This window comes from Lissotriton vulgaris, chromosome 2_1 (assembly GCF_964263255.1).
Source record: "Lissotriton vulgaris chromosome 2_1, aLisVul1.2, whole genome shotgun sequence".
In the NCBI taxonomy this organism is placed as follows: domain Eukaryota; kingdom Metazoa; phylum Chordata; class Amphibia; order Caudata; family Salamandridae; genus Lissotriton; species Lissotriton vulgaris.
In genome coordinates, this window is record NC_141687.1 from 2022069614 (window position 1) to 2022097442 (window position 27829).

The following is a 27829-nucleotide window of genomic DNA, read 5'->3' on the forward strand; positions in this document are numbered from 1 at the left end:
GCGGCGGCAGTTGAGGCCATTTGACTTGCCTCCTGAAGCCTGTGATATCATTCTGGCAGCCAGGCGTCCCTCCACAAAGTCGGTATACGCCTGCCGGTGGAACAGATTTGTGGCATGGTGCACAGCAAAGGCTGTGGATCCTCTCTCTGCACCCCTTTCGGAAGTGCTGCTCTTCCTTCTTTCCCTTGCCCAGCAGGGCTCTTCTCTGGGCACTCTTAAAGGGTACCTTTCTGCTCTGTCCGCCTTCTTAAGGCTACCTGATCAGCCTTCTTTATTCAAGTCCCCCATTGTAAGTAGATTTCTGAAGGGCATCACACACATGTTCCCTTCGTGATGCCCCAGTGGGACTTGTATCTTGTTCTCATTTATCTGATGTGTGCTCCCTTTGAGCCACTCCATAACTGTCCTCTCCGTCTTCTCACGTTGAAAACTGCCTTCCTGGTGGCCATCACCTCTGCCAGGAGAGTGAGTGAGCTCCAGGCTCTTTCTTCTTCTCCACCTTTCCTATCTGTTCATCCTGACAAGGTGGTGTTACGTACACGACCTTCCTTTCTGCCCAAGGTCGTCACGGCCTTCCACATCGGGCAGTCAATCACTTTGCCCACCTTCTTTCCGCCTCCGCATCCCTCGAAAGAGGAAGAGAGGCTCCACCTTCTGGATCCAAAACGTGCGCTCTCCTACTACCTAGATCGCACACGCCAATTCCGGGTGGATGACCAACTCTTTGTTGGTTACGTGGGCGCGAAGAAGGGAAAGGCTGTACACAAGAGGACCATTTCGAGGTGGATCATCTTGTGTATTTAAGCATGTTACTCCATGGCGAGGAAGGAGCCCCCGGCTGGGTTGCGGGCTCACTCCACTCGGGCCACGGCGACGACAACTGCCCTGGGCCGAGGAGTCCCCTTACAGGACATTTGCCAGGCAGCTACGTGGGCCTCGCTGCACACGTTTGCAAGACACTACTGCCTGGACAGTCAAGTCCGGAGGGATGGCTTCTTTGGCCATTCCGTCCTCCAGGACTTTCTGGTGTGATATTGGTTCGCAGACCCACCACTGGGGTTGGTATTGCTGGGGTATCTATTCTAAGGTAAGGAATCTATCACTAACGTGTCTCTTTCAGATGCACAAGTTACTACTTGTGTAACGATATATCTGTAAGAGACATTAGTTAGTGATAGATTCCTTACCGACCCACCCATCCTCCCCGTTCTGCGAACCGATATCTAGGGTTAAGGTCATCCCCTTTCAGGGCCCTAGTTTCATGGCACCAGTGTTAGTTCTATCATGGCTCTGCGTATCTGGCGCGGAAAAGCTGTGTATCAGAACTGACGTCAGCGCGCATGGGCGCCGTCTAAGTACTCCGGCGACGTCATTCCGGCGCTCACGACGCCGACGACAGACGCGCAGACGACGCCTACCGGCGCGCAGGAGTATTGCTACGCAAAAGTTTCCGGATCCAGTCTGACGCCTGGGGATATTCTAAGGTAAGGAATCTATCACTAACTAATGTCTCTTACAGATATATCGTTACACAAGTAGTAACTTGTGCGTCACTGGAACCAAGCTATAACTTGCTGATTAGCCCAAACTAGGGCGAAACCGGTCCTGGGTTGGTTGTGGTTTGGTTCAGGGAGGATCTGGCTTGACAGTTCGGACTAGACTGTTCCCATTGGAGCAGGGTCAAGACTGATTTGCATATAACTGAGTACAAACTGAGGTGGCATGGTGTGCAAAATAACAATGGACTGAGATGCTGCTCGTGTGATAACCAGTGCTGAGATTAATTCAAGCATTCAATTCATCAAATTTTGCATACTAATTATATAGAGTGGTCCCAGAGGAGGGCCAGGCCATATACTCTTTAATGGCTCCCACCTGTTCGGCGACAAGGCTGATTCAGTTCTTTGAGGAGAGACTGGTCACTGCAAGGTCATTGGGACCTCCCTGGTTCCTTGCCAACCACTGTTCTCCTTTCGTCATCCACGTAACTGCAGTAGGGGAATCCTAGCAGCGTCCGCAATTCCAAGCATAGCCTCAAGGCCACCTGACTTTTGTGTCTGTGGATGCAGTTCCTACACAGGAGGGTGAATTGAGAGCCAGCGTATTTCCAGTCCCTCACCGCTCTAGCTGCTGCAGCCTACAAGCCTATTTAACGTGCCCTTAACACTGCATGGCCACCCTGTTGGTGGTAGTATCAGGCACCACCTGCCCCAATGACAAACTATAACATCAGAAAAGTGGTTGCTTCACATTGTTCAATGGGGTTACTCCCTGCCGAATCTGGAAACCCCGCCACCATCCTCAGATCTGCTGACGGATGACTACCTCTCCTTGCTACGCCAGGAGGTGTAGGCCCTTTTTGGCTAAAGGAGCCATCGACAGGGCACCAGCACCCGAAGTAGCACATGGTTGCTATTCCCACAGCCTTTTGGTACCTAAAAGGACTGAGGCCTCCTCCTTATCCTAGATCTTCGCTCTCTCAATGCCTTTCTGCAAAAGGAGTATTTCAAAATACTCACCCTTGCCCAGGTCTTGTCTGACCTGGATCCTGAACATTGGATGGTGGGGTTGGATTCCAAGTACATGTATTAACACATTCCCATAAAGCGTTGTTTGCGGTTCATAGTAGGCCACAAGCATTTTCAGTTTGCTGTGTTCCCCTGTGGCATCACAAGTGCCCCTCAGATGTTCATGAAAGGGATGATGGTGGTTGCAGTTCATCTTTGGAGGTCAGAGGTTCTTGTGTTGCCCTATCTCAACGACTGGCTCCTAAAGGCCACAGTCAGACTACGCGAATCCTCTCGTATTCAGTTGCGGCCAGCTTGACTCGCAGGTGGGGATGGGGTTAAAGAAAAAAAGAACATATGAATGTACTTTTGCCTCCAGTCTCACGTCACGGCTCCTCTCTCCGCTCCTAAAAGCAGACAGCCTCCCTCACTTCCCCTATGCCAATCACAACGCTGTAATAGCAGCGTTGTAATTGGCGGGGTCGCCAACCACACAGGTGTCTATAGGGAGGCCATTTTCTTCATGCAGGCTGCATGCAACCTACATGGAGAAAATGGGAGAGTGTGTATGACTGGTTTGGCCGACCAAACTGCCCACAACAGTGGCCACGCCACTACTCCCCTGCCCGAAGCAGGACCGCCCACACGCCAGCCCCCAACCAAACCCTTCTGCTTTCTCGCAGTGCAAGAAGCAGAAATTTAAAGTGGTATTCATTATACCATTTTATGTTTATGCTTCTCGCACTGCGAGAAAGCAGTGGAGCAATACTCCTCCGCCCACGTGGAGCAGCCGCCCCTGCATGCATACCATGGGATTCACTATGAACATGTTGAAGTCACACCTGACTCCTTCGCAGGCGCTCCTTCATCTGGTCAATTTGGACACGGTGCAGTTCTGCCCCTACCCTCTGTGAAAGAGAGTGCAGGACATTTGTGCTATGATCCTGATGTTTCTGCCTTAGTCTTGAATTTCGGTGAGACTGACTCTGAAGCTGGAGGGTCGGGTGGCATCCTTTATCCTGCTGGTGAAGCATGCCAGGCAGCATTGATCTGAAGTACCAATTGGCTCGGAATCTCTCTGATCTGGTCCAAATTTTGGAGGAGACTGTAAAAGATCTGCAGTGGTGATTGCCAAACTGTGCTTGAGTCAGCGACAGACAGCTTTCCCTTCCCCACCCAGAGCAGTCTGTGGTAATCACTTCTAGGACTGGGTGGCCTCTTGGGGGAAGGTGGAGATCAGATAACTCTAGTTTCTGGCAGGGGCAGAGTTCTACATCATTCTTCTGGAACTGAGGGTCATCCGCTTGGTGTTGAAAGCCATTCTACCATCCATTTGCTCGTTTTAGCTTACAACATGGCTCTCACTTGGAAATGTATTTCAGTTAAAATAGTACTATAGACTCCTGTAGGCCTTTCGGACAATACCTCTCCTTTCCCGAGTTCTCAAAAAGGGCAGAACTGACTTGCCAGCGTCATCCTAGTGGCTTTGGACTAGCCCGTATTGCGTGGCACTCAGAAATCTTGGGCATGAGCATATGTCGTTGTCCTCTTCTTGATGCAGCAGCAGGGCAGGGTCTTTCACCCGAACCTGCCCACTCTCCACCTTTATGCTTAAAGATTGAGCAACGACAGCTGGGTGTTTTCAGTCTTCCTTCTGATATCTGCAACGTTACTCTGGCAGCCAAGCGTCCCTCAGTGAAAACTATGCGCCTGCCATTGGGACAAGTTTTTGGCTGGGTGCTCCTCATGACAAGTTGATCCACTTTCTGCCTCTCTGTCGGAGGTGACATTGTTTGTGTTGTCTTAAGCCCAGCAGAGCCTTGCCCTGGACACTGTTAAAGGTTATTTTTCTGACATTTCAGCTTTTCTGTGCTTGCCAGATCACCCCTCTCTGTTTAAGCCGTCGGTTGTGGCACATTTTTTAAGGGTTTACAACATCTGTTACCACCTTACCCTTTTCTAATGCCCCAGTGGGAGTTTAATTGGATCTTAACAGCTTATATGTTCTCCATTCAAACCCATGTATAGCTGACTCAGACTTCTGACACTCGAGACAATCTTTTTAGTGGCAATTACATCAGACAAGAGAGTGAGTGAGCTTCATGGTCTCTCTATTAACCACTGTATGGCATTATTCCCAGATAAACTGGTTCTTTGACTCATGCGTCCTTTCTGCCGAAGGTGCTGGCCCCTTTCCTGTGGGCCTAAGCATCACGCTGCCACCATTTTTCACGCCACCTCAACCTTCCAAAGAAGAGGAGCGACTTCTTCATTTTTCCCCAGAAAGAGCCCTCTCCTTTTACATCGATTGTACCACAAAACACTGGGTGGATGATCAAATCTTCATTGGGATTGCTGAAGCGAAAAGAGGGAAGGTGATGCAGAAACATACCATCTCTCAATGGATTGCACTATGTATCAAAATCTGCTATGTACTAGCACAGAAGCAGCCTCCTGAGGGATTGCAACCTCATTCCATTAGAGATAAGGCTTCTCCTACTGTGTTAGCTCCCGAAGTGCCTATCATTGGCTTGTCAGGCTGCTACATGGCCTTCACTCTACACGCTCACGAAACATTACTGCCTAGATTGTCAAATTTGTCTAGGACTTTTTGGTTTAAGCCAGTTTACAGACCCACCTCCTGGGAGGTATTGCTTTGGTATCTATTCTAAGGTGAGGGATCTGCAGTAAGAAGTTTGTATCGGAAGAACAAGTTACTTACCTCGGGAGCGCATTTTCTGATAGAGACTCCATCTAACCAAAGATCCTTACTGATCCTCCCATTTTCCTTGTTCTGTGAAATAGAGTTTTCACCTAAACAATTCCATTAGACTCTGCACATTGGTCAAGTCAGTCTGACGTGGCCCTGAGTTTTTCACAAAAGAAACTGATGCCCGAGCACCATGGTAGAGCCTTTATAGCTACCACCATGTCACTCGCTGAGCTGCCGACGCCACCCACCTGCGCGCAGAGATACTACTCAAGATTTGTTAGAACTGACACCTTGGGAATATTCTAAGGTGAGAGATCTGCAGTTACACATAGTCTGTGCCAGAAAAAGCATTAAATATAAAACAAATCTGGCGGTCAAAAAAGAGAAAGAAAGAAAAGACAAAGCCCAGCGACTGGTAAAATGCCCCACTCCTGCTGTGTAGCGTCCCAGAACAAAGTAAACCAATTAGGTAAAGCTCATATCTAAGACAAAGACTCTTATTCAGATTTCCATCAAGTGCTAAGAATGGCCAGTGCCATCCTTTGGACATCACTTGCTTCCACTTGATCTCTTAAACACAGAGAAAGATCATGTGGTTCTGGTTTCGTAGTAGTCACTGTAACCATCATAGAAAAGTTGACTCTTTCAGAAAGTATTTACATGACGTTAGCAATAGAAATCCATAGTGATGGAAAAAGATAAGTACAGTGCAAGTGAGTGAGAATATAAAAAGGATATGGAAGAAAAAAACTTTTTATTATGATGTTCCTCCCAAACCTAAGAAAAAGGGTTCAGAAGCAGTATGTACCAAATATACTGCTGGTCACAAAATGGTCGACTAGTTTCAGCCAATTGGGCTACTTGCCCAGGCTTTCTTCAGGACCTATGCTTTAAGAGCTACTGCATTCGTGGAAGACATACATTTGTATACCATCATATTACCTCAATATAGGCAGAGTGATTTTCACACCTGAAGGAAATAATGACAAAAAGAACACAAAACAGTTGTTGAAAGGACATATACCAGTAAAAACGTCTTTATCTTGTCTATCTGTGCTCATGTCAGTGGCATCAACCATGTAACTAAAACAAAGCCACTCACCTGTCCTGTACAAGGTATTAACCTCACCTCACCCGGTAAACGTAGATGAGACCCCACCCTGTAAACAATTGTTGTGAACAAGTTTTTTAGAAGGGGGCATTCATAAGGAACCATTTTCGGGTGGACTGTTATCTAAGAAACAGTGCACCATTAAAGTCAAAATCATTGCAAAGAAGGACACATCAGCCACTCCGACTATCTCTATTCTGCTGAGCTCTGTTATTAGCTTAATGATACAGGGCATCTGTTATTCATTTGTTATATGCTCATTTTGTAATGCTGTTATAAAAGACCTTTATTAGGAAATTGCTTAGCATGTACAGAAATCACATCTCTGATAACCAAACGTTTTATTGAAACTGCCCCACCATAAACAATCAGTGTTGTCCTCATAGCGTGATGTTTCCATATTTGGTATGCTCTTTATAAAACACATAAGAATTTCGCATCTGCCATAATCAGTAGTCTAAAAAAAAGATTTTTTAAATGATAGTGCGTCTCTCCGCCTTCTCAGTAACTTGATAACAATGCCTCCTTAGCATGTTTTATTCATATCGAGTGTAACCAAAATGAATTTAATGCCAGGGGCTGATACTCAGCCGCACTCTTAACCCATTCAGTAACTAAACAAAAAAGTCTCCATTGCTTGCTCTGTTTATATCCAGGGGCTGATACTCAGTCGCACTCTTAACCCATTCAGTAATTAAACAAAAAAGTCTCCATCGCTTGCTCTGTTTATATCGAGTGCGACCCAACTACACTCATTCCCAGGAGTTGGTACTTGATCACGCTATCCTGTATGGTGCGCGCTTGTGTAATGTGTGTGTAAATGTGTTTTGTATTCATATAGCGCCACCCAGAGGTCTCGTAGCGCTGTATTCATACCGCTGTGGAACCCTTCCTGGCTTTCCTGTGAGATGTCCACTCCTGTGCACCCCCAAGGTGAAGCCAGGCATCCAAGCGCTGCTGGGGCCTTTGTGGAGATTAAGCAAGCTATTGCCCAGAGTCACAGAGTGGGACCCATGATTAGACTAGGCACGAGGTGAGAATTATCAGGTCCGGGGAGATTGAGTCCAAGGGCCGCCAAGGCGGGAATTGAACCCTGGTCCCAGGCCAGACCTCTGCATCAGGGTCTGCCGCTCTAACATTGAGCCACGCTTCTCCACTTGTAACCCACACTACATTTCCTTGCTTCCTTGCCAAAACCGCAGTTGAATGTAGCGGACTCACCTTGCATACTTGTGTATAGTTCTAATGACTTAAGCGTTCAAACATACTGAATGCACTAGGCTACCTCACCGTCGGTGTCCCGGGCTTGACTCAAGTTCGTGTCCATGCTCAATTTTAGCTACACAGACGCTGTGAGCACGTTGTGTCGCGTCTTAGGACTAAAAAATGACGTCACTGACGGCGACTCTGTAGTTCTTCTGTATTCGTGTGAGCACGTCGTGTCTTTGGACTACAAGATGCCGTCACTAACGGCGACCCTGTAGTTCTTCTGTATTCGTCTATTATGTTATCTTGCATTGTGTTCATTTCAAACCAAAAGGATTCCGTTTCCATTATATTATTGGTAATTCTTATTCAGCGCAATGTGGCCTAATGCATCAGATGAAATTAATTACATCAACCACACTTTGTAAAATTAGTGCACATTTTTATTTTTTTTATTTTTTTTTATTTTTGGGGAACCTTTATTATTACTTCAAGCAATTACAAACATGGGCCTACAACCACCCCGGCCGGCCGCTAGTCAAGTCATAAGTACAGCAAATCAATGTAGGAGTATAGCAGCTCGAAAACCGGGGTCTAACAAGTGTCCAGGATATGACTTGTATTTAATCGTACTGGCCGAAATTCAGGATTATGAAGGTTCATTTTACAATAAAGAAAAAACTAAGAATAAATGCCATACGGTCACATATGGTCCTACAATAACAAGCATAAATCAGGAAATCCGCAAATAGTGCAAATACAATTGAAGTATTGGGGGTAAGGTACACGAGTCAGGATAAATGGAAACACAAACCTGTTCCGTAGCAAAGCTGCACCCCACCCCTCAAAACGAAGCATACTGTAGGAAACATGAAGAACGACGACACTAAAAAGGAAGAAAGACTAAAGGGCCATAGAAACAAATAACGGACAAATTAACAAACCCCATCCCCCTACCCCCCACCCTGCACCCCTGCAGAAGGACACGGCCTACCCTCCCCCAGCAGCGTGCCTGTCGCCCTAAATAAGAGACCCGAAATATAGAAAAAGAGAAGAAGGAAGAAAAGAGGAGAAAAGAAGAAAAAAGTGGAGAAGGGCCCTCGATCTTGCCACCTGGCCCCCAACCACCCCTGTGCCCAGTAAACATCCTAAAAGCAAGATCAGAATAGCCATGGAAAACATTAATCACCGCCCGCACCATCAATATAATCCCCGCCGAATGTCCCCCAAATCACCGTCAGCCAACAATAAGTCCACTGGATTCTAGACGGTATCCCCCCTGGCCTCGTCTATCAGTAGTACCAACATACGTCCAATTATCAATCGGCATACAGAGCGGCGTGGAGGGTCCAAGTGATCCGGGCGGACCGGGTCGTGGTATTACTCCATGGGACTTCAGTAACCAAAACCCAGCCGAGCATGTATGGCGGAAATCCGTCTGTGTCGGTATCGACCCCGAAAACATCCTCAAGTCTGAGCACAGTTTCACCATCCAAGGAGAGAGAGTCACACCATCCGGCAAGCTCTGAGACGTCGCCGGGGCAGCCCAAGACATAGATCGGCGTTGCTTCCCCAGCCGCCGATTAGATATGTGCCCCAACGAGTCACTCACATGTACTACAGATCTGTCCAAGGCGATCTCATGAGCCGGGTCTTCCAGCGTCTCCATGAACCTAGGCGTAGCTAGAACACACTTTACTGACATAGGCGGGCACGTCGGCACTTCCTTGAGATCGAACTGTGCCCATGTGGAACGGCGGCACAACAATGGCGGCCATCCTTCTTCCCAGGTCCCGGGCATTACGGATCAGGGTCGCATGCAGGGTCGTTAGAGCAGCCAATATATCTTTGGACGTGGGCTCTTTCCCGTGCCGCCAGTCCCCTGATCTCACCCGCACGGCAGCTTTTCTATCTAGATGCGGTCTGCGTAAGAGGGTGCCAGCCGCCATCTTTGCTGATCCGACCTCGTCCTTCTTCACCTCACCTCAGGGACCGGGCCCCACACCAGGGCGCCACAGGATTCACAGCGAGGACCCAGAAAGTCAAGGCAGGCTTCCCAGAGGAGAGTCACCAAAGGGCTAAACAAAATCTCTGCCGCTCCCTGGGAGCCGCCCGCCGATTCCGGGGGAAGTCCTTGGTTATGCCCGGACACAAGACTGGAAAGGGAGTCAAATATCGTGCACTCCCCTCGACCCTGCTTTGCCACGCATCCCCACGAGGCACTCCACTAGATGGACTGGGTCGTCACTGTCGCCATCGGCCCATCAATTCTCCGGCACCCTCCGGCCGACTCTGCACCTCCACCAATGGCCGCTGTTGTCGCAGTCGCGGCCGGCTGCTCTTCTCACTCGACACCCCGGTCCCAGCTCCGCGAGGGCTGCAAAACAGTCGGGGACATTTCTCCGGGTCTGCCGCACGTAGAAGCCTCAGGAGCAAACGGTAAGTGAAAGCTTTCCTTCGCCTACTTAAATATGCCGTTACGGCTCAGGATATTTGCCAGGATGTATGCGCGGGGTGAGAGGGCTCACGGAGCCGAGCGTCTATGCTGCCATCACGGTCGCTAGCTTGGCTCCTCCCTCCATCGCCTGAATTATTAGTTCACATTTGATTGACTCTTGTCATCCACTGTGATTAATAAAGTTTTGTTGAACACAAGTAAAAAAGGTGGTAATATGATACAAGTAAGCGGGTAAATCACACAAACCTCTGTGGCAGAATTGCAAATAACCTGCCAGTGTATCAACAGATACCCACAACCAGTAATGAACATCCCACTACTTCAAACAATAAAATTATATTGTCATGGTGAAAAAAAAATATTAGAATATATGCCCAAACCTCTCGATGTTTAAGGAGTATGAAGCATTTGATTGCCAGATTGCGAAAGACTTTATTATAAAGAAAACAAAAGGTAATAGTTGTCGACCTTGAATCTAAGCAAAACCCGAACGAATGTCAAAGGTGAATAAAGACATAACGATATTTGCTTCTATCTTGTCAGACAACTGCTGGCACTAGACCACCATCTTTCCTGTTGTCAATATGAGGTATATCTTGTGTGGCGGCCCAACATTCAGTGAGGGACCTTCCAATGTACTACCTATTGTTCAGTCTACTCACTCTCTATACATTGTCAGTCCACATAGATATGAAATACAAAATTGCTGATAAAGGTTTATCAATGATTGAGTCTTGTTGAACCAATATCACAATAAGTCCATGGTATTGTGTCATTTAGCCCTTTGATATCACTTCTCAATCCAAACACCCATTTTTGTTCTTTGTTGAAAAGGAATTTTGCTTTATCGCTCACATGAGGTGGTATAAGAGGTTTTTCTAGCACTGTCCAAAGGAAAGTGTCTGGAGCATGATTGCATTCAGTGCAAGCCTGCGCTGTTTGTCCACAAACCCAACAGTCTAAAACGGTGGCCATTGGCACACTCAGACCATAGAGACAAATCAGTTTTACAAACTGTAATAGTGAGATTCTTGTCTACCTGATTAAATGTCCTTAAGGCGAGGCTTCGTATGCTAGAACATAAAAGAACCTTTCGTTGTAGAAATACCAACACTAAACTCACAAGGCATTTCACTGAATGCAATCATGCTACCTTACAGACCGTTGCTTTTTACTCTTTTTTTTTTTTTTCTTTACCCGAGGATCTTTTAATTATTAGAAGCATAAGTGCAATGCACATTAACAGCCGCACAGTTGGAAGCCGTTTTGTGTTTCTGGTTTTTAACAGAGGCATATTTTTTTGGTTTCGGAAGCGGCAGTTACATTTTCTACCGAGGATCTTTTAATTATAATCAGTAGGATTGCTTTGTACAGTATTGGTAAGAATTCTCCCGCCTTGGTGTGCTTGGTTTTCTCCCATGTCGTATTCACTCCTTGTTTGTTACTTTTGTGCGAGGCACCTCACATCACAGAACATACTCGCACTCCCTTGGGTGTCCTCTTCGTCACATGACATTGTCAGCACTGGCATTCGTCAATATGCATTTCCCCCCATCCCTTATGTTCATGTTGCATCGTGAGGAAGAAAAATAACAGTACTCACAGCGACTGGCGGGACGGCAATCCGGCGCTGCCTACAGGGCAACATCGACAAGCTTACTGTGACAGGCGGAGGCGCCGAGCGATTCGACCCAGGACCGCTGCTGTGCGTCGTTCATGCAGGCAAGATTGGGTGAGTGAGCGCCTGTCGCGTGGCCCACCTGGACCCCATGGCGTTCGTTGGGGTGGCTCGGGAGGCCTGAACTACATAGTGGATACAGGCGCCAAGAACAAACAGCACAGCCAACCTCCCCCGTGCCCATCGGCCAGCTGGGGACCTGTGAGACGATAGACGACCCCGCAAGGCGCTCGAGGGGGTAAAATGAACAAACCTCGGGATAATCGCTGCACTCCGAATTCCAGATCGAGGTGCGAGCAGAACACCTGCGACGGTGCGCTGGGCTGGAGTAAGCAACCGACTGCGTGGCACCGTTGCGGAACAAAGTGAAGAAACTGGCCCCAGTCACACCAGCCCAATGGCACCGGTTGTATGACTAAACAACTACCACTTAAACAACGAATGCCTGAACCACGAAGGCTAAAGCACTATCAAAGCCAAACCACTACTTTCTTTACAACGAATGCCTAAACCACGAAAATATATCATTTTTCATATTTCCTTAATTTACCACTACGTTTTAAAAATCTCATGTTTGATTAATGGATAACTTAAACATTTTTATTTCAACAATCTTTAAATGTGCAATCTAATAATCGTTTTTTACATGTGCTGTTCGAGCATGCTTGCCCCCACCAAGTGATTGTTCTAAAGGTCAGCCAGCGATTCCAAGCATACTACAAACGTCTCCCTCATAGAGCAATAATGATTATTAGTTATGTGGCCAAGAGACTCGCACCCAGTTATGTTATGTCAGGAGCGTTTTCTAGTGTGTATAAGACTTTAAACATCATATCCAGGGTACTTTATATAATAATATTTAATTAATAAACATTTGTAAACTCCTAATTGAACTTTGGTTGGTAAATGTATTTTTAGGTGCAACAGAAGTTTTGTTTTGATTAACTTGTTTTTTCAAAAGATTTTTATAGCCCCAACGGCCATTTCACAAAAAGGTCTCTTAGTAAATCTTTTTTTTTTAAATGGATTGCACTACAGTTTTTTTTTATAATTCACTTAAATTAAACATAGAAAAAAAACGCACATACACCGTTTTGTAATTTTTTCAACTTTTACAAGCAGAGATAAGTCGCATTGTGCACTGTTCTTTAGCACATCACTATAAAACAAACCAACACTGCCATCTATTGGCCTAACACGCCAAATTAAAACAAACTAATATTTCTACATCGTAATTAAAATCCTTAAATGTACAAATGAATAATACACATTCCTAAATTGTAAAAAACATAAGTCGTGGTTGAGGTGGCCGTTGTTAGTGTACAGTAGTTGTTAATGAGTTTGTGGTTCTGGTAAAGGTCGTGGTTAAGGATTCGTTGTTTAATACACTCGTTGTTAAGGATTTGTTGTTCAGGCTGTTTCCCGGCACAATTACTGGTGGAATAATGACTCTTACGCAGCGCACACAAGCTTGCCAACAAGGCTGGACAGGGCCTTGGATAGATCCGGGGTGGTCAATAACCGAGATACTCAGACTCCCCTGGCCCAAATAATGTCTGAGATGGGCCTGCCCGATATCTGGAGGTTGCTACACCCGCAGACTGTGGCCTACTCCTTTTACTCGGCAGCTCACAAAGTGTTCTCCAGGCTGGACTACATTTTTATGCCGCGACAGACATTCACTGCAGAGGACACGGCGACATACTTGGCAAGGGGGCTATCGGACCACTCGCCCTTATTACTATCAATGGGCCGGACTGGGGGCAGGAAGGAGGCCACGTGGCGACTCACCGCCTGGGATTTGGCGAACAAATCGATCCTTAAAGGCGTTAGGGCGGATACACGAGTGTACATGGCTGAAAACGAGGGGTCGGTGGACTCGGCAGTGACCCTGTGGGAAGCGATGAAACCGGTGCTGAGAGATAGGATAAGTGGCAGACTGGGGGAGGAGCGGAAGAAGCTAGTGGAAGAAGTTGGGACTGTTGAGCGCACTATTGTAGAGTTGGAAAAGGAACACCTACGTACTAAATGTGCGACGACCTTGCGTAAGCTATTAGATACCCAGAGACGATACCGGGAATTGGTGTCGGATGAAGCGAGAACACAAAATCTGGCCACCCTGCACCGTCTCTACGACGTGGGGGATAAATCTGGTAAACTCTTAGCCTGGCTTAGTCGAAGAGAGCGATTGGCGAGGTGGGTGGATGAAGTTACTGATGAACAGGGGAAGGTTATGCGCTCGGACCCGCTTATTGCAGACACATTCGCAACATACTACGGGGCCAGACAATTAGGCTCATGTGATGACTCACTCCTTTATATGTTAGAGGTAGATCTTCCAAGCGTAGATGAGGAGGCCCTGCCCCAGCTAGAAGCCGACATCTCTCTAGATGAAGTAAAGTCTGCCATCGCCGGGCTGAAGCCGGGCAAGGTCCCGGGGCCGAATGGCTTTCCCCCGGAATTCTTTAAATGTACGGCCGACATTGTGGCCCCACACCTGCGGAATCTCTTCCTTGAGGCTTACGCGGAGGGGGGGTTGCCTCCCGACCTCACATTGGCCACCATAATCCCTATTCACAAGGAGGGTAAGCCGCGGGGGGATTGTGCCTCCTATCGTCCTATCTCTTTACTGAACATGGAGGTGAAGCTCCTCGCTACGGTCCTAGCGCGCCGTCTTAGGGCAGTTCTACCTGATCTGATACACCTGGACCAAACGGGCTTCTTGCCGGACAGGGCCACGAAATTCAACCTCCGTCGCACGCACAACTGGTTACAGGAGGTGAAGGGTAGGGACCCGCCACACTGGTTCCTTTCCTTAGATGCGGAAAAGGCCTTCGACTCCGTGCACTGGCCATTCCTCGAAGCCACCTTATATAAATTTGGTTTTGGCCCCAAATTCCGCTCTTGGGTACAGCTGCTTTACACTAACCCAAGGGCCAGGGTGAGGGTGAACCGGACGCTCTCCCGCGAAATTCCGATCCAGAGGGGCACCAGACAGGGATGTCCCCTGTCGCCTCTTCTCTTCACCCTGACGATTGAGATACTGGCGGCCAGGATCCGGCAAAACCAGAGTATCACCGGCTTCAAAGTTACACCCGCTGACGACACACAAGAAAAGCTGTCTCTGTATGCCGATGATGTCTTGCTCTATATCACTGACCCGCACACCACTGTGCCCGAACTGTTCCGGGAAATAGACGGTTACGGTGGCTACTCCGGGTATGCCATAAATTGGCACAAGTCCGTCCTTTTCGATCCCAAAGGGGCCACAGGTGATGGCGCCCTCCCGGATAGGCTGGTTGTGTCTACGGAGGGCTTCCAGTATTTGGGGATGTGCATAACACTGGACATGGAATTGTCACGCTCTAAGAATGTGGACAGAATACTTCTGAACTCTGCAAATGATATGTCACGGTGGCGCCAACTTCCTTTGACCCTTCTGGGCAGGGCAGCGATTTACAAAATGGTGATACTGCCCAAATACTTGTACGCCCTGCAGAACGAGTATTACCCCATTCCAAGCGACCTTCTGCGCAAAATACATCCTGATCTTCGGTCCTTTATTTGGCTGGGTAAACAGCCACGCGTGGCGCTCACTACCCTTCAACATCACCAATATAGCGGTGGCATTTCCTTACCGAACCTTGAGGCCTATTATTGGGCGGAACATCTCTCCCCTATCAATGATTGGCTCCATGCCCCGGCGAGCCACCCCACGTATGTGTTGGAACGCGCAAAGTTATCCCCATATAATCTGCTCACGTACCTATACGGTGGCCCGCGAAGAAAACCCCTGCTCCCGGCCACAAATATCACGCTCCGAGCATGGAAATTGGCCACGAAACGTATAGGTTGGGAACGGAAGCCCACACAGCAAACTCCACTTTGGCATTGCGCATGGCTCCACAAATTGAGTAAACTTCATGGCTTTAAGCAATGGGATGACATCGGGATCTCTACGGTGGGGAATGTCTTCGCCAGGGGGGAGCTCAAGTTGTTCGCTACCCTGAGGGCGGAATATGGGCTCTACCGCTCGCAGTTCTTTAAATACATCTGATTACGACATGTGTGGAGGGCACAGGCTATACCTTTAGAGGGTCTCCCGGAATATGCACCCCTGGAAGGCAGACTGCTACAGGAGCAAATACCCAACAAGGCTGTATCCCTTACATACAAGACACTCACAAACAACATGTTGGGGGATCTGGCGAAGCTCAGGGCCACGTGGGAACATGACGTGGGTGCATTGGAAGAGATTGACTGGGACCTAATCCTGATGCACCCAAGGGAAGTGGCCATTAAGTCCTGACTCCGCCTGATCCAGTACAATGTGCTCCACAGGACATACTTTGATAGGGTCAGGTTGTTTAAGATGGGGAAAACATCAGATGACAGGTGCCTACGTTGCCTACATGAGGGGGGGGACCTCTTTCATATTTTATGGGCGTGTGGCAAAATACAATCCTACTGGACGCACATTTTTGCTGAACTGAGGGAGGTCCTGGCGGTACCGCTTGACCAGGAGCCTAAACTGGCCATCCTAGGAATGACCAACGATGTTGACCTCCCCCGCCCCCTGCTGACGTTCCTGACGCTGGCCCTAGTGGTAGCAAAACGAGACATTGCAAAGTATTGGGTGGTGGAGTCCGTACCTACCCTGGAGGAATGGAGGAGGGGTCTGAACCTCTACATGGCGGCGGAGTGGGTGACATATAAATCGAGGGGCTGCCCAAAAAAGTTTAAAAGAGTCTGGTCAAAATGGAGGCAGTATCATGGGCTGGAGAGTGAGCCGGGGTAGGGAGACCTACGTGTTGACCCAGAGCTTGGAGAAATACTGGGACGGGCGGCGGGAAAGGTTTGGAGTGGACCCACTGTGCTGGGCGTGCACCATATATTTGACGGTCCTGGGGCCAATTGCATACCGGGCGCGGGAGGGAGGGCTGAGGCTGATGGGAACCGCATATACTATTCTCATGACTATCCGGACTCATGTTACCTGTGAAGATGTCTCTTTCAATTTCCCTCGCATTGTTCAGTTGTGTTATGGGGGGAGGGGGGTGGGGAGGGGGGTTTGGTTTACAATAAAGAAAGGAGAAAAAAGGAACAGAAGCAGATGCCCGGATGACTACCATGGACACCCTCTGTGCTGAGGCGGGGCTCCGCCTGAACGACCTTTGTGTGGATAAACTGACTGTTGCCTTGAGCACTGATGAGAATTGGGGGGTTTTTGGACTTCTTTGTTTCTGTATGTATTGCCTTCCTGTACGTTTGACATCGCCAAAGTGATCCTACATGTATCTGTGCATCTGCAATAAAAAATTAAAAAAAAGAGAAAAAAAGCTTGCCAACAAGGCGCTTAATAACACGTGGGCAACACAACGTACTCCTGCACACACCGCACTGATAACAACTAAGAAGCAGAGAATCCACAGAGACTAGCTGGTGGCAGTGGCCAGCTGAGACAACAATTGCCACTGACGCTGCATTGGACACTCTTTGTACAACTACACAAGTGGGGGTGAAGGGCTGACTACCTCCCTCAGCTACGATAAATAGCAAGAATCAGTTCGAGGGTAGTCCCCCATAAACAAGATACTGGCCCTGGAATAAGTGCAGCGCACATTAATAGCGTGACGTGCTCTCCCTGTCGCATGCCTGTGAGGGTCAGGGACTGGAAGGCCAAAAACTAAGGAGCCGCTACTCACTGTCGACAGCAGCCCGTGGTGTGTGACTAAACAACTCATGCCAACAACAGATGAAGAAACAAGAGTGCACTGAGGCAGGCGCAAACTGAATTAAATACGCACAGAAATAGTGCGGTGTGCCGACCGGTGCCCGCTCCCCTGATTATCGTAGAACTTCACGGGTGCAAGAAAGGGACATTCCTTGAGCAGAATCAGCTGACCCTCACGATCAGAGCTACCACGTCACTATGCGTAGCTCCATTCGTGAGAACTCTGGTGTGGGGCGCCCTGGCAGGTCTGGCTTCAGCATCCACCCAAGCGGTGGAAGAACGCTACAGGAGGAAAGCAGCGATGGGGAAAGCAGACCATAAACAGGGAAAAATCTATTTTGAAAAACATGCCTCAAGAATGCAAGATACTGACCCGTCACAGGTAACTGTGGTACCAGAGATGCAGTTAGAACCTGAGCAGGAGGAAAATATTACAACAATGCTCCGTGACGTGAAGGTCAGCCTTAGAGCGATAGACGTTAAACTAGACTCTCTGGTGCTGTGGATGGAACAGGTCTCCCAAAGAGTGGACAAGCACAAAGACCGAATAGACGCTCTGGAAACCAGAGTTTCGGACTCTGACGATCGCCAAGTGGAGAAGCAAGAACACCTCCTCCGAATGAATAAAGTGCTGGATGTCATCAAGTCACGCAACAAAGACCTCGAAGCGAGGTCCAGGAGGAACAATGTCCGAATTACGGGAATACCGGAATCCATAAACGTAACGAATATGGAAACATTTGTGGATGGCCTTTTAAAGGATCTCTTCGACACTGAGCTATCTCCAATGTTTCTTGTGGAGCGCGCACACCGAACGTTAGGACCCAGATCATCCCCGGGAGCTCCATCTAGAACGATCCTGGCTCGCCTGCTCAACTACAGGGACAGGGATACTATCTTGAGAGTGGCCAGGGAGAAGGGGGAACTGCGGCACCAGGTAAACAATGTCGCATTCTACCCAGATTTTACCCAGGCAGTGCAGGCGGAACGACGAGAATTCATATGAGCAAAAAACTTGTTTAATGAAAATTGAGCTAAATATGCAATGCTATATCCGGCAAAATTGAAAGTGCAGACTGGAGGCAAACCTGTTTGCGGTAGCTGTGCTGAAATTCGCGAAGCAACATGCACGCCAACAGAGCTCCAGTAGCCACGAGAAGGACAACTCGCCACATAGTCAGCTAAGTGACAATGGCTAGTCCATGTACCCCTTCACTTGGTCCCAAACTTGAACTACACGTGTGTTTGGTTAAAAGAGCTGGTGGGAGAAACTATAAACACATCCCAGATTCCTGACTATGTGCATGTAAATGCTTTTGGGTAGTCCTATTGACGCTCAGCCACCCTGTTGCATTGTGACAGGGCAGTATGCCGCAACATGCCCCCTCTGAGATGATTCGCTTCAGCCTCACTTGTTGCAGGCTTATGGTTCTCTAGTTAAAGAGAGGGACCCTGAATACCAAAGGGGTAGGGTTCCAAAAGACAGTAAGTCACAAAATAATGTCCCCTTTGGACCAATTCTAAGCAAACAGAGAACCTTGTATCTATATCACACACTACTCAATTCAGACTCTCATTCTAAGCAGCAAACATGATGTGAGAATAGTCAGAAAATTATAAAAAAGTATACAGTTTATTATACCATTAAAAATTCACAATAAAAAGGATAAACAGTATATCCTAACATAATACATGCAGAAAAAGGTCATAAGGTGGGAACAAAAAAAAACACATGGTTAAAAAATACAAAGGGATACTGTGGTCTGACGTATGTAAATCATGCCCCAATTTTGTAGAAGTATCTTTAAATTGGAGATGTTGTCTTAGTCCAATGGTTTTAGTGTATCCCAGTATATAAGAGCATCGACGCGTTTCGGTTTTGGCAATAGGGTATATCAGCCAACACCTTCATCAGGATAAATTTACAACATTCCCACAATATCAGGATAATCTCATTGTTATGATGTCAGGCCTTTTTAGGTCCTTCCAATATGTACTCTCGAGTTAGGTGAACAAATAATACACCTTATACTGCTGCCACCAAATGGACTTCAGTATAATATCCGACTCTTGGAGCTTTATCAGGGATAATCTTGTCAATATTTTTTCGAGGGCTTGATTTAATCGTAGTTGCACGTAAACAAACGTTGCAAACAATGGCCTTTCTGTTCCGATAAGGTTTTCCTCCCAAAATGCAAGACCGCCGGCAGTCTGCTTACAAAAGGCGTGCCTCCGTCAATGTGGGGTTCTGTGGCTCGAAATTTTAATGGTATAATAAACTGTATACTTTTTATAATTTTCTGACTATTCTTACATCATCACGTTTGCTGCTTAGAATGAGAGTCTGAATTGAGTAGTGTGTGATATAGATACAAGGTTCTCCAGGGCTCGACAAATCCGAAAAATGGTACTAGTCCTGCAGGTCTAGTACCATGGAAAATCCCCTCGACCTGACTGCAACCCACTTGACCTCCGTCTCTGAAAACGGAGCAAAAGTGACAAGATAACAAGATTTAAAGGCAGCTTTATTGCTCATTCCTTTTAGGAGCAATAAAAGTGCCTTTAAATCATGTTATCTTGTCGCTTTTGCTCTGTTTTCAAAGACAGAGGACAAAAGTTAGTTTGACTTCCTACTCGCCAGAAAGGGCGAGTAGGACCTAAAAATAGCTCGTCCTGATCCATTCTCCCTTGCAAATGCGAGCGGGCGAGTGGATTTGTCGAGCCCTGTTCTCTGTTTGCTTAGAATTGGTCCAAAGGGGACATTAGTTTGTGACGTGCAGGCTTATGTTTGTCTGTGGTGGGTGGATCTGTCTACTCAACCTGTTTGGGGGGTTGGGACAGTTACTGTTTGTTCTTGTTATTTTTACAGTGCGTATCATATAGTTTACAGGGCCGTATGGAAGGGGAAACCACTTGCTGCGGTCCGGCCTTCAAAGACACGCATCTGGAGGGGTAAAGCCGGGAGTTCTGGAGGGAATATCTCACACACTGGGATTTTGATCACAATAGAGCCAAAAATGTTCCACAAGACTAATGTCTAAATTGACTTGCATCACGTGGAATGTGCGTGGGCTTAATGACCACAGAGAGCTACGGCTGGTGCTGTCATAGCTCACGCAACACGTGGTTGATGTGTGCCTCCTACAGGAGACTCACCTAAGGGGTACAACGTGCGAAAGATTGAAATCCACTAGATGGGGAGGGGTCTACACATCCTGTTACTCCAATTACTCCAGAAGGGTGGCAACGTTGATCAAAAGAGGAACTCCCTGGCAAACACTTCAGGTAGTCAGCGACCCAGAAGGGCGTTATCTACTACTACTGGGGACACTAATTCACCATGGGTTCTCATCGCAAATATATATGGTCCAAGTGTGGACAATCCCACTTTCTTTCAGAAGGTATGGCACCACATTTAGTCTATGGGAGATGCTGCAATAATCTGGGGAGGTGATTTTAACACTGTACTATCATTGGAGGGTCGGTACCTCCCACTCACATCACCCACAGGCCGCTGCAGTGCTTAGGGGATTGAGTGCCTACTATAAATTAGTAGACACATGGCGGGTATTCCATTCTAACACACGGGAGGGCACATGTATAACACAGCAACATTTAGCATGGTCCAGATTAGACTTCTGGCTCACATCTCAAGACCTACATTCCTGGGTATCTGAGGTGGCCCTTTAAGCACGCACCCTATCGGATCACTCACCAGTCACACTGACTCTTCAGATACCCAAACCCTACATACAACCTATCACTTGCCCCCTACCACCTAACGCTCTGCTGGATGCGGCTTTTTGGGAAGAGATTCACGAGCAGCTCACAAGCTACTTTGAACATAACGTGGATTCCGTAGAGTCTGCAGGAGTGCTATGGGAGGCGTTTAAGGTGGTTATCAGGGGGCACTGCATAGCAGGACAGAACAAGGTACTCCGAGACATACGTGGCAGTTTGGGTAGGCTCGATTTGGAGTTGCATGCACTGGAGGCACACAGAATATCAGGAAGAAGCAGACAGAGACCAAATTTTTACACAAATATGCAATCGTGCGTAGATCTGGAGATGGAGACAGGCCAGGAAAGACACTTGCAAATTTCCTGCTCCCTCCAAGGGGATCCTCTTTTATCACAGCACTGAATAACCCGGCAAACTGCTTGGTGTACTCTCCACCAGATACTCTTGCCACTTTGGTGGATTTCTATGCACAGCTGTTCACATCTCAAATAACTCCATCAGATTCGGTATTAGAAGATTATTTTGACTCCATAGAGCTATTGTGGTTTAGCAGAGCACATTGAGAGTGCCTAGACATTCCATTCACTGTGGAGGACGGGCAAATGAGGCTCTGGGTGCGGACGGCTCACCGCAAAATTTTACAAAGAATAGTCCGAGTTGCTTGCCCCTCACCTACTGGTGTTATACCAGGAGGCCTTGCAGGAGGGGATCCTTTCTGGATTGATGCTTGAGGCTATTCTGATTACCCTTTTAAAACCAGACAAAGACCCCCAACAGAGAGACTCATATCGCCCACTCTCACTAATCAATCTAGATGCCATGATTTATGCAAAAATATTATCCATAAGGCTTCAGCCATTGTTACCAATCAATAGTCTGGCCGGCCCAGTCCAACTTTGTGCCGGGTCGCTCGACCTTACATAATCTGCGAACGCTAGTTGGGCTGTTCCACTATTTTTCCCCACATGTCTCCGTGACCGCAGTGCTCCTAGACACCACTAAGGCATTCGATAAGTTGGAGTGAGGATTGTTATTCCCGCTTCTCAGAAGACTGGGCATAAGTCTTCTATTTATTCAGCAAGTCCAGCTTCTTTATACGCGACCCACTGCGAGGTTAAGGGTCAATGGATTGATCTCGGAAGCAATAGCTATCACGCGGGGAACAAGGCGGGGCTGCCCACTGTCACCGTTATTGTTCGCAATTGCAACAGAACCCCTGGCGGCTCACCTGCTACAGCACCACACCAACAGTGGGATTAGTTTCACCACCAGGGCCTTAACCGTGTTGATGTACGCAGACTATATAACTCTGTACAAGGTGAACCCTCTGACACGGGAGGTTGTGCAATATGGGGGACTCTCTGGTGTAAACATCAATTGGAGCAAATCCGTGATCCTCCCGCACACATCTGGAACTAAGGCTGTCGTGACTGACTACCCATTGGTCTGGGCATCTGGACCGGTTCGCTACCTGGGCGTATGGTTCAGTAATGGCTAGCCTTTTAGTTTTCTGTTCTGTGTAGTGTAGGCTGTTTATTCTGTTTTCTCTTCTTCGGGCCAGGATACTCCGGCAGTAATTGAGCACGTTATAAAACAGCATCATATAATATATATATAACATCTGAAAGAGACACGTTAGTGATAGATTCCTTACCTTAGAATATCCCCAGGCGTCAGACTGGATCCGGAAATTTTTGCGTAGCAATACCCCTGCGCGCTGGTAGGCGTCGTCTGTGGCTCCGCGTCCGTCGTCGGCGTCGTGAGCGCCGGGATGACGTCATCGGAGTATATAGACTCATTCTGCCCAAGCTACTATATCTCTTTGTCAACATCCCTTTGCCATTCACTGTGAATTTTTATAACCACCTCAGATTGCTTATGATCGAGCTGGTGTCTCCTGGGGACAGCCTAAGGTGTCAGCCGGGGACAGCCTAGGATATCCTGGGAAGTTTGTACGCTACCACAAGCACAAGGTGGAATGGCAACCCCGGACTTTGTCCTCTACGCCTACAATGCACAGGCACAATTCTTACGTTTCTGGGTACACCCCACACCTTTTTAGCCACATGTTGCTATTGAAATAGATAGGGCAGCGCCACTACCATTGTCAACAACCCTCTTTCACCCATATAAGCATCCCTGCGATGAAATGGACACAGTACAAGTCACCAGGTTGGCGTGGGAGGGCCTTTGTAAAAGGGCAAATTTCAATGTACTATTCGCCCCGTCCATGCCACTCTCAGGCAATCCCTTGAGCCCCCCGCTCAAGGAACCCAAGACACGACGGCGCATATCTATTCTTAAAACTGACTGATGCCGATCTCTATCCGCAGGACACCTTCCTCACACTGCAGCAATTGTGCGAGCCCACACCACCCTCAGCGCTCGACATGCTATTATACTATCAGCTCCGGGCATCCTGCAAGAGACAATTCCCGCCTTCAACGCTGCCGGCACTTGGAAACCTATTGGTGGTGGAATCGGGGTGTAAACTTATTTCACGTATTTACAACATCACTCAAAAGTAATTTCCCATAATTGTTCTAATCTCTCTTAGGACCTGGGAGGAGGAGTTGGGGTAAGCCATAACAGATACGCAAGGGGACCTCAGCTGTAGGCAGTAAGAGGCTGTCGCCCAAATACTGTCTCCGGCTCATCCATTTTAAGTATCTCTATCGCCTATATCGAACTCCCATACAGCTACATAAGATGAGGCTACCAGCGGATGACGGCTGTTGGCACTGCAGTGCCCCTCGGGCAATCTTTTTACATTTAGCATGGCATTGCAGACCAGTAGCAAACTTCTGGATTGGCGTAATGAGTCACATAAAAGCGATTACTGGTCTGGACCGGCCCTGCACACCATTAGTATCCCTGTTGGGAATAATAGAGACAATGCCACCAAAATCACGTAGAGTACCTGAAATGCTACTTTTAATGGCTAAAAGACAGGTGGCCGTACACTGGGGAGCGATCCAACCTCCAACAACGCAAGAGTGGGTTAAGAATGTAGCACACTGTAGGGCACAATTAGCAAATTATTGGGAGCTTTTACCAAGCAGATCACGTCCAAGAGATATATGGGAACCCTTTGTAAATTGGCTTAACTCCGCGGCTGCGGATGATCCGTGAAGTAGCAAAATGTGTAGATGAGAAGGAAATCCCCCAATATGGTGATGAAATGCGTATAGATGTACAGTACTGATTAATGTAGTTGAATTGGGAATTTGCTTCTTTTTTCTCTTTCTCTTTTTCCTTTGGTTTTCGATCCGAATGATGTGGCGGCGTGCTCGGACTATAGCCAAAGTACTGTATTTTGAACGGAATAGTGGACTCAATGATACCTATTACACTGCAATTAATGTAATTGTTGTACAAGTTATGAGAAAAGTAAATAAAAAGAAATAAAAAATATACTAGACTCTCTGCTTGTATAACTTGCTCAAGAGTTTTAAGGTTAACAAGGAAGTTACCATTCTGTAATGGCCACCAAGTTTGACGTCGATCGTTACAGAAAGTAGCCATTAAGCAAACTGGTCCAACTTTTGTTTCAGTTGCCTTCGTCATGTAAACTTCCTCCAAGTTCTTCAGTTCCATCTCCATTTCATTTTCCTCCTTTTTCTAGCATCCTTTCTGTTTCTATTATCTTTCCTCTTTTAATCCATTGGTAGGTAAAAGACGTTATCATTTACAGCGCCAATACCTCTAACACTCACAAATGTGAGACTAAATTGTATTGCAAGTGCTTATTTACTTTTCCATACGCTCCCTGCAGCATATGAACATCAATAAAACGATTAATTTAGGCCCAGTTCTCTGTACTGGGGTGAATGTATGACATTGTTCTGCATTCTGTCCATCAACAGTGATTTTTGCATTTGTCACCCCGAGTGGGATGGGTATGCTCAGACGTGAGTCCCATGCTCTCCACAGCACTGGATTCAAGCAAGCCGGGCTGAAGACGGCTGGAATGCCAGAAACCGGTCCTCGGAAGCTTGTTTCCAGTCCAGGGAAGGCATGGCTTGGCAGTTCGGGCTGTACTGTTCCCATGAGGCACAGGGTTAGACTGATTTGCATATGGCCATGTCTGAACTGGGGTGGTGTGGAGTGCAAAAAAACGATGGATTTAGGCCCAGATCTCTGTACTGGGGTGAATGTATGACATTGTTCTGCATTCTGTCCATCAACTGTGGTTTTTACCATTCTGTAATGGCCACCAAGTTTGACGTTGATCGTTACAGAAAGAAGCCATTAGGCAAACTGGTCCAACTTTTGTTTCAGTTGCCTTCGTCATGTAGACTTCCTCCAAGTTCTTCAGTTCCATCTCCATTTCATTTTCCTCCTTTTTCTAGCATCCTTTCTGTTTCTATTATCTTTCCTCTTTTAATCCATTGGTAGGTAAAAGACGTTATCATTTACAGCGCCAATACCTCTAACGCTCACAAATGTGAGACCAAATTGTATTGCAAGTGCTTATTTACTTTTCCATACGCTCCCTGCAGCATATGAACATCTTTGGTAAAATAGCATCATCAAGATAGGGCTTTATTTATCCCATTTACTTTCTGTAAACTGTACGATTTTCGACAGAATTGATGAAAGGCCTTAACTGTGTCCTTTTCTTTGAATAACTAATCTCCTGAGTTACTTTCAGTTTTATGAGTCATTCAATGCATAATTCTGTTATTTGGTTTGAAGGTGAACAGTTTATCCGGCCTATTTCCCCTTTTACAATACTGTAGAATACAATTCTGCTTTATTAGACAAAATGGCATTAAGCTGGCTCTCACTGCCATTAGTTTACGGGCCTTCTGTTTTGGACAATTAAAGGTCTGATGTTATTAGAATGGAAGGCCCTTGTGGGTAAGTATCTGTTGATTTTGTTCCTCAGGTATGTTGATGTGGTTCCTCAGGTATGTTGATGTGGTTCCTTCATTTCCCATCCCCTATTGTGCCGCCATTTTGTGAAATGAAGATTGCCCTACTTAACGTATACTCCCCTGACACATTTCCAAATTCCTTCTTTGTATGCCAGTCACAGAAAAGCCATGTTCATCCTTCCCAGGCATCCTGTCGGCTTCATGCTTCTGACATTGCAGCACTTGGGTTACTTATCATGAATTATAGGTCTCTCTCCTGCCAGTAGTAGGTATTGGTCAGCCATACAGCCTTGTATGAAATGTGGTTAACCTTGGCAGACTCCTTCATCATCCAGGTTTGTAATGTGTATATCCGGCTCCCGGGTAGGGCGCCAGTGGCAGGCCAAAGTAATGATCAAGGAGCTCTAACAACTTGCTACCATTTTGGATTCTCTCGCATTGGAACTACAGTGTTCAGATATGGAAGCACTGCTCAGAAGGGAGGCATTTAGTACTGACAGATTTAAAGTGTTACTATTTAATGTCTCTGTTTTGTGTTTCAATGTTTTAAGGAGTTAATCTTTAAAAAAAAAAGACGAAGGTATCATTTTCTTATTTACTTTGTTTCTACTTTGGAGTTTTCTATCTTTTGTAGGATGTATACTAACTGACTGGCTATTGCATTATCTAGCAATTGAGAGATAAGTGTTGCCATTGTAACATTTTAATTAATTTTCAAGTATATAACACATTTTATATTTTAGGTCTAATGTGTTGGGACATAAAGGTGATGTCGCTGAGGAATTTGCCGTAATAATGAAAGCTCTATGGACAGGACAGTACAGATATATTAGTCCAAGAGATTTTAAATTCACAATTGGGAGGATCAATGATCAATTTGCTGGAAATAGTCAACAGGATTCCCAAGAATTGCTCTTGTTTTTAATGGATGGGCTTCATGAAGATCTTAATAAGGTGAGCACATTATGGCAAAAAAGTTCACCACAATATCTAATCTAAAATTTCATTGTTTTTACATTGTTCTCTGCAGACCAAGGGAGAGATATCTAAAAGGCATGTACACGAGGCAAAGGTTATCAAAATGTTAGTTGTCAAAAGCAAATGTTCCCTAGCAGTAGTCTGAGAGTGTGAACATGTCACTGACTTGAAATATCCAGTCTACCTTGGAAATTGTAAGTCTGCTGTTAGCATATTTTATTGTTTTTACCAGATACATTACCGCCAATAATATATGATTCATTCATTGGTGTGTAGTTATTATTTTGTATATGTTTGTGTTAGGCAAGCAAATTAATGCTGTACAGTTGTACAGCAGGGCAAACAAACTGCATAGCTTTTCCAATGCTTGCTAAAGATGGATAGAACTTTCAGTCCACCCCTGTGAGGTAAGTCTTTGGAATTTTGGGGATTGTGTTGTCTGAATGTCTTTTGCATATTTTTAAATATTAGGTTTAGAACCTTATGAGTTGGTGAGGTGACCATGACAAACTAAGGCAAAAAAGCAGACAGTTTATAGCACCATGCATGCCATGTATTTCTGCCTTTGTTTACAGTCTCTGTTCACCGAGTAAATTAATTGTTGCTGTAATGTAATAACAGAACAGAAGTTCCAGGGCACAGTTACAGAATATCTCAAGAGAGCCTGTGCACTCCAAACAGGCTTAGTACTCAAACTAATTTGAAGCATAGTACCCAGTGCACCAGAATTATGCGGTAGGGGAGAAGGACAAATTATGCGGCAGGGTGGACTAAATTAGGCAGTAGAAAAAGTCAAATTATTCCGCGTAATGTGGCACATTTA

The 27829-nt window shown here is 46.6% G+C and overlaps 1 protein-coding gene across 1 annotated transcript in view; it reads left to right on the forward strand.

Annotated features, from left to right (window-relative positions):
- USP8 (ubiquitin specific peptidase 8) overlaps positions 1-27829 on the forward strand; it is a 580270-nt gene that overhangs the window by 341301 nt on the left and 211140 nt on the right. The window contains exon 15 of the mRNA XM_086958250.1: positions 26772-26982. Coding sequence (XP_086814376.1) covers positions 26772-26982 — 211 coding nt within the window. The remainder of the gene's footprint in view (positions 1-26771; positions 26983-27829) is intronic.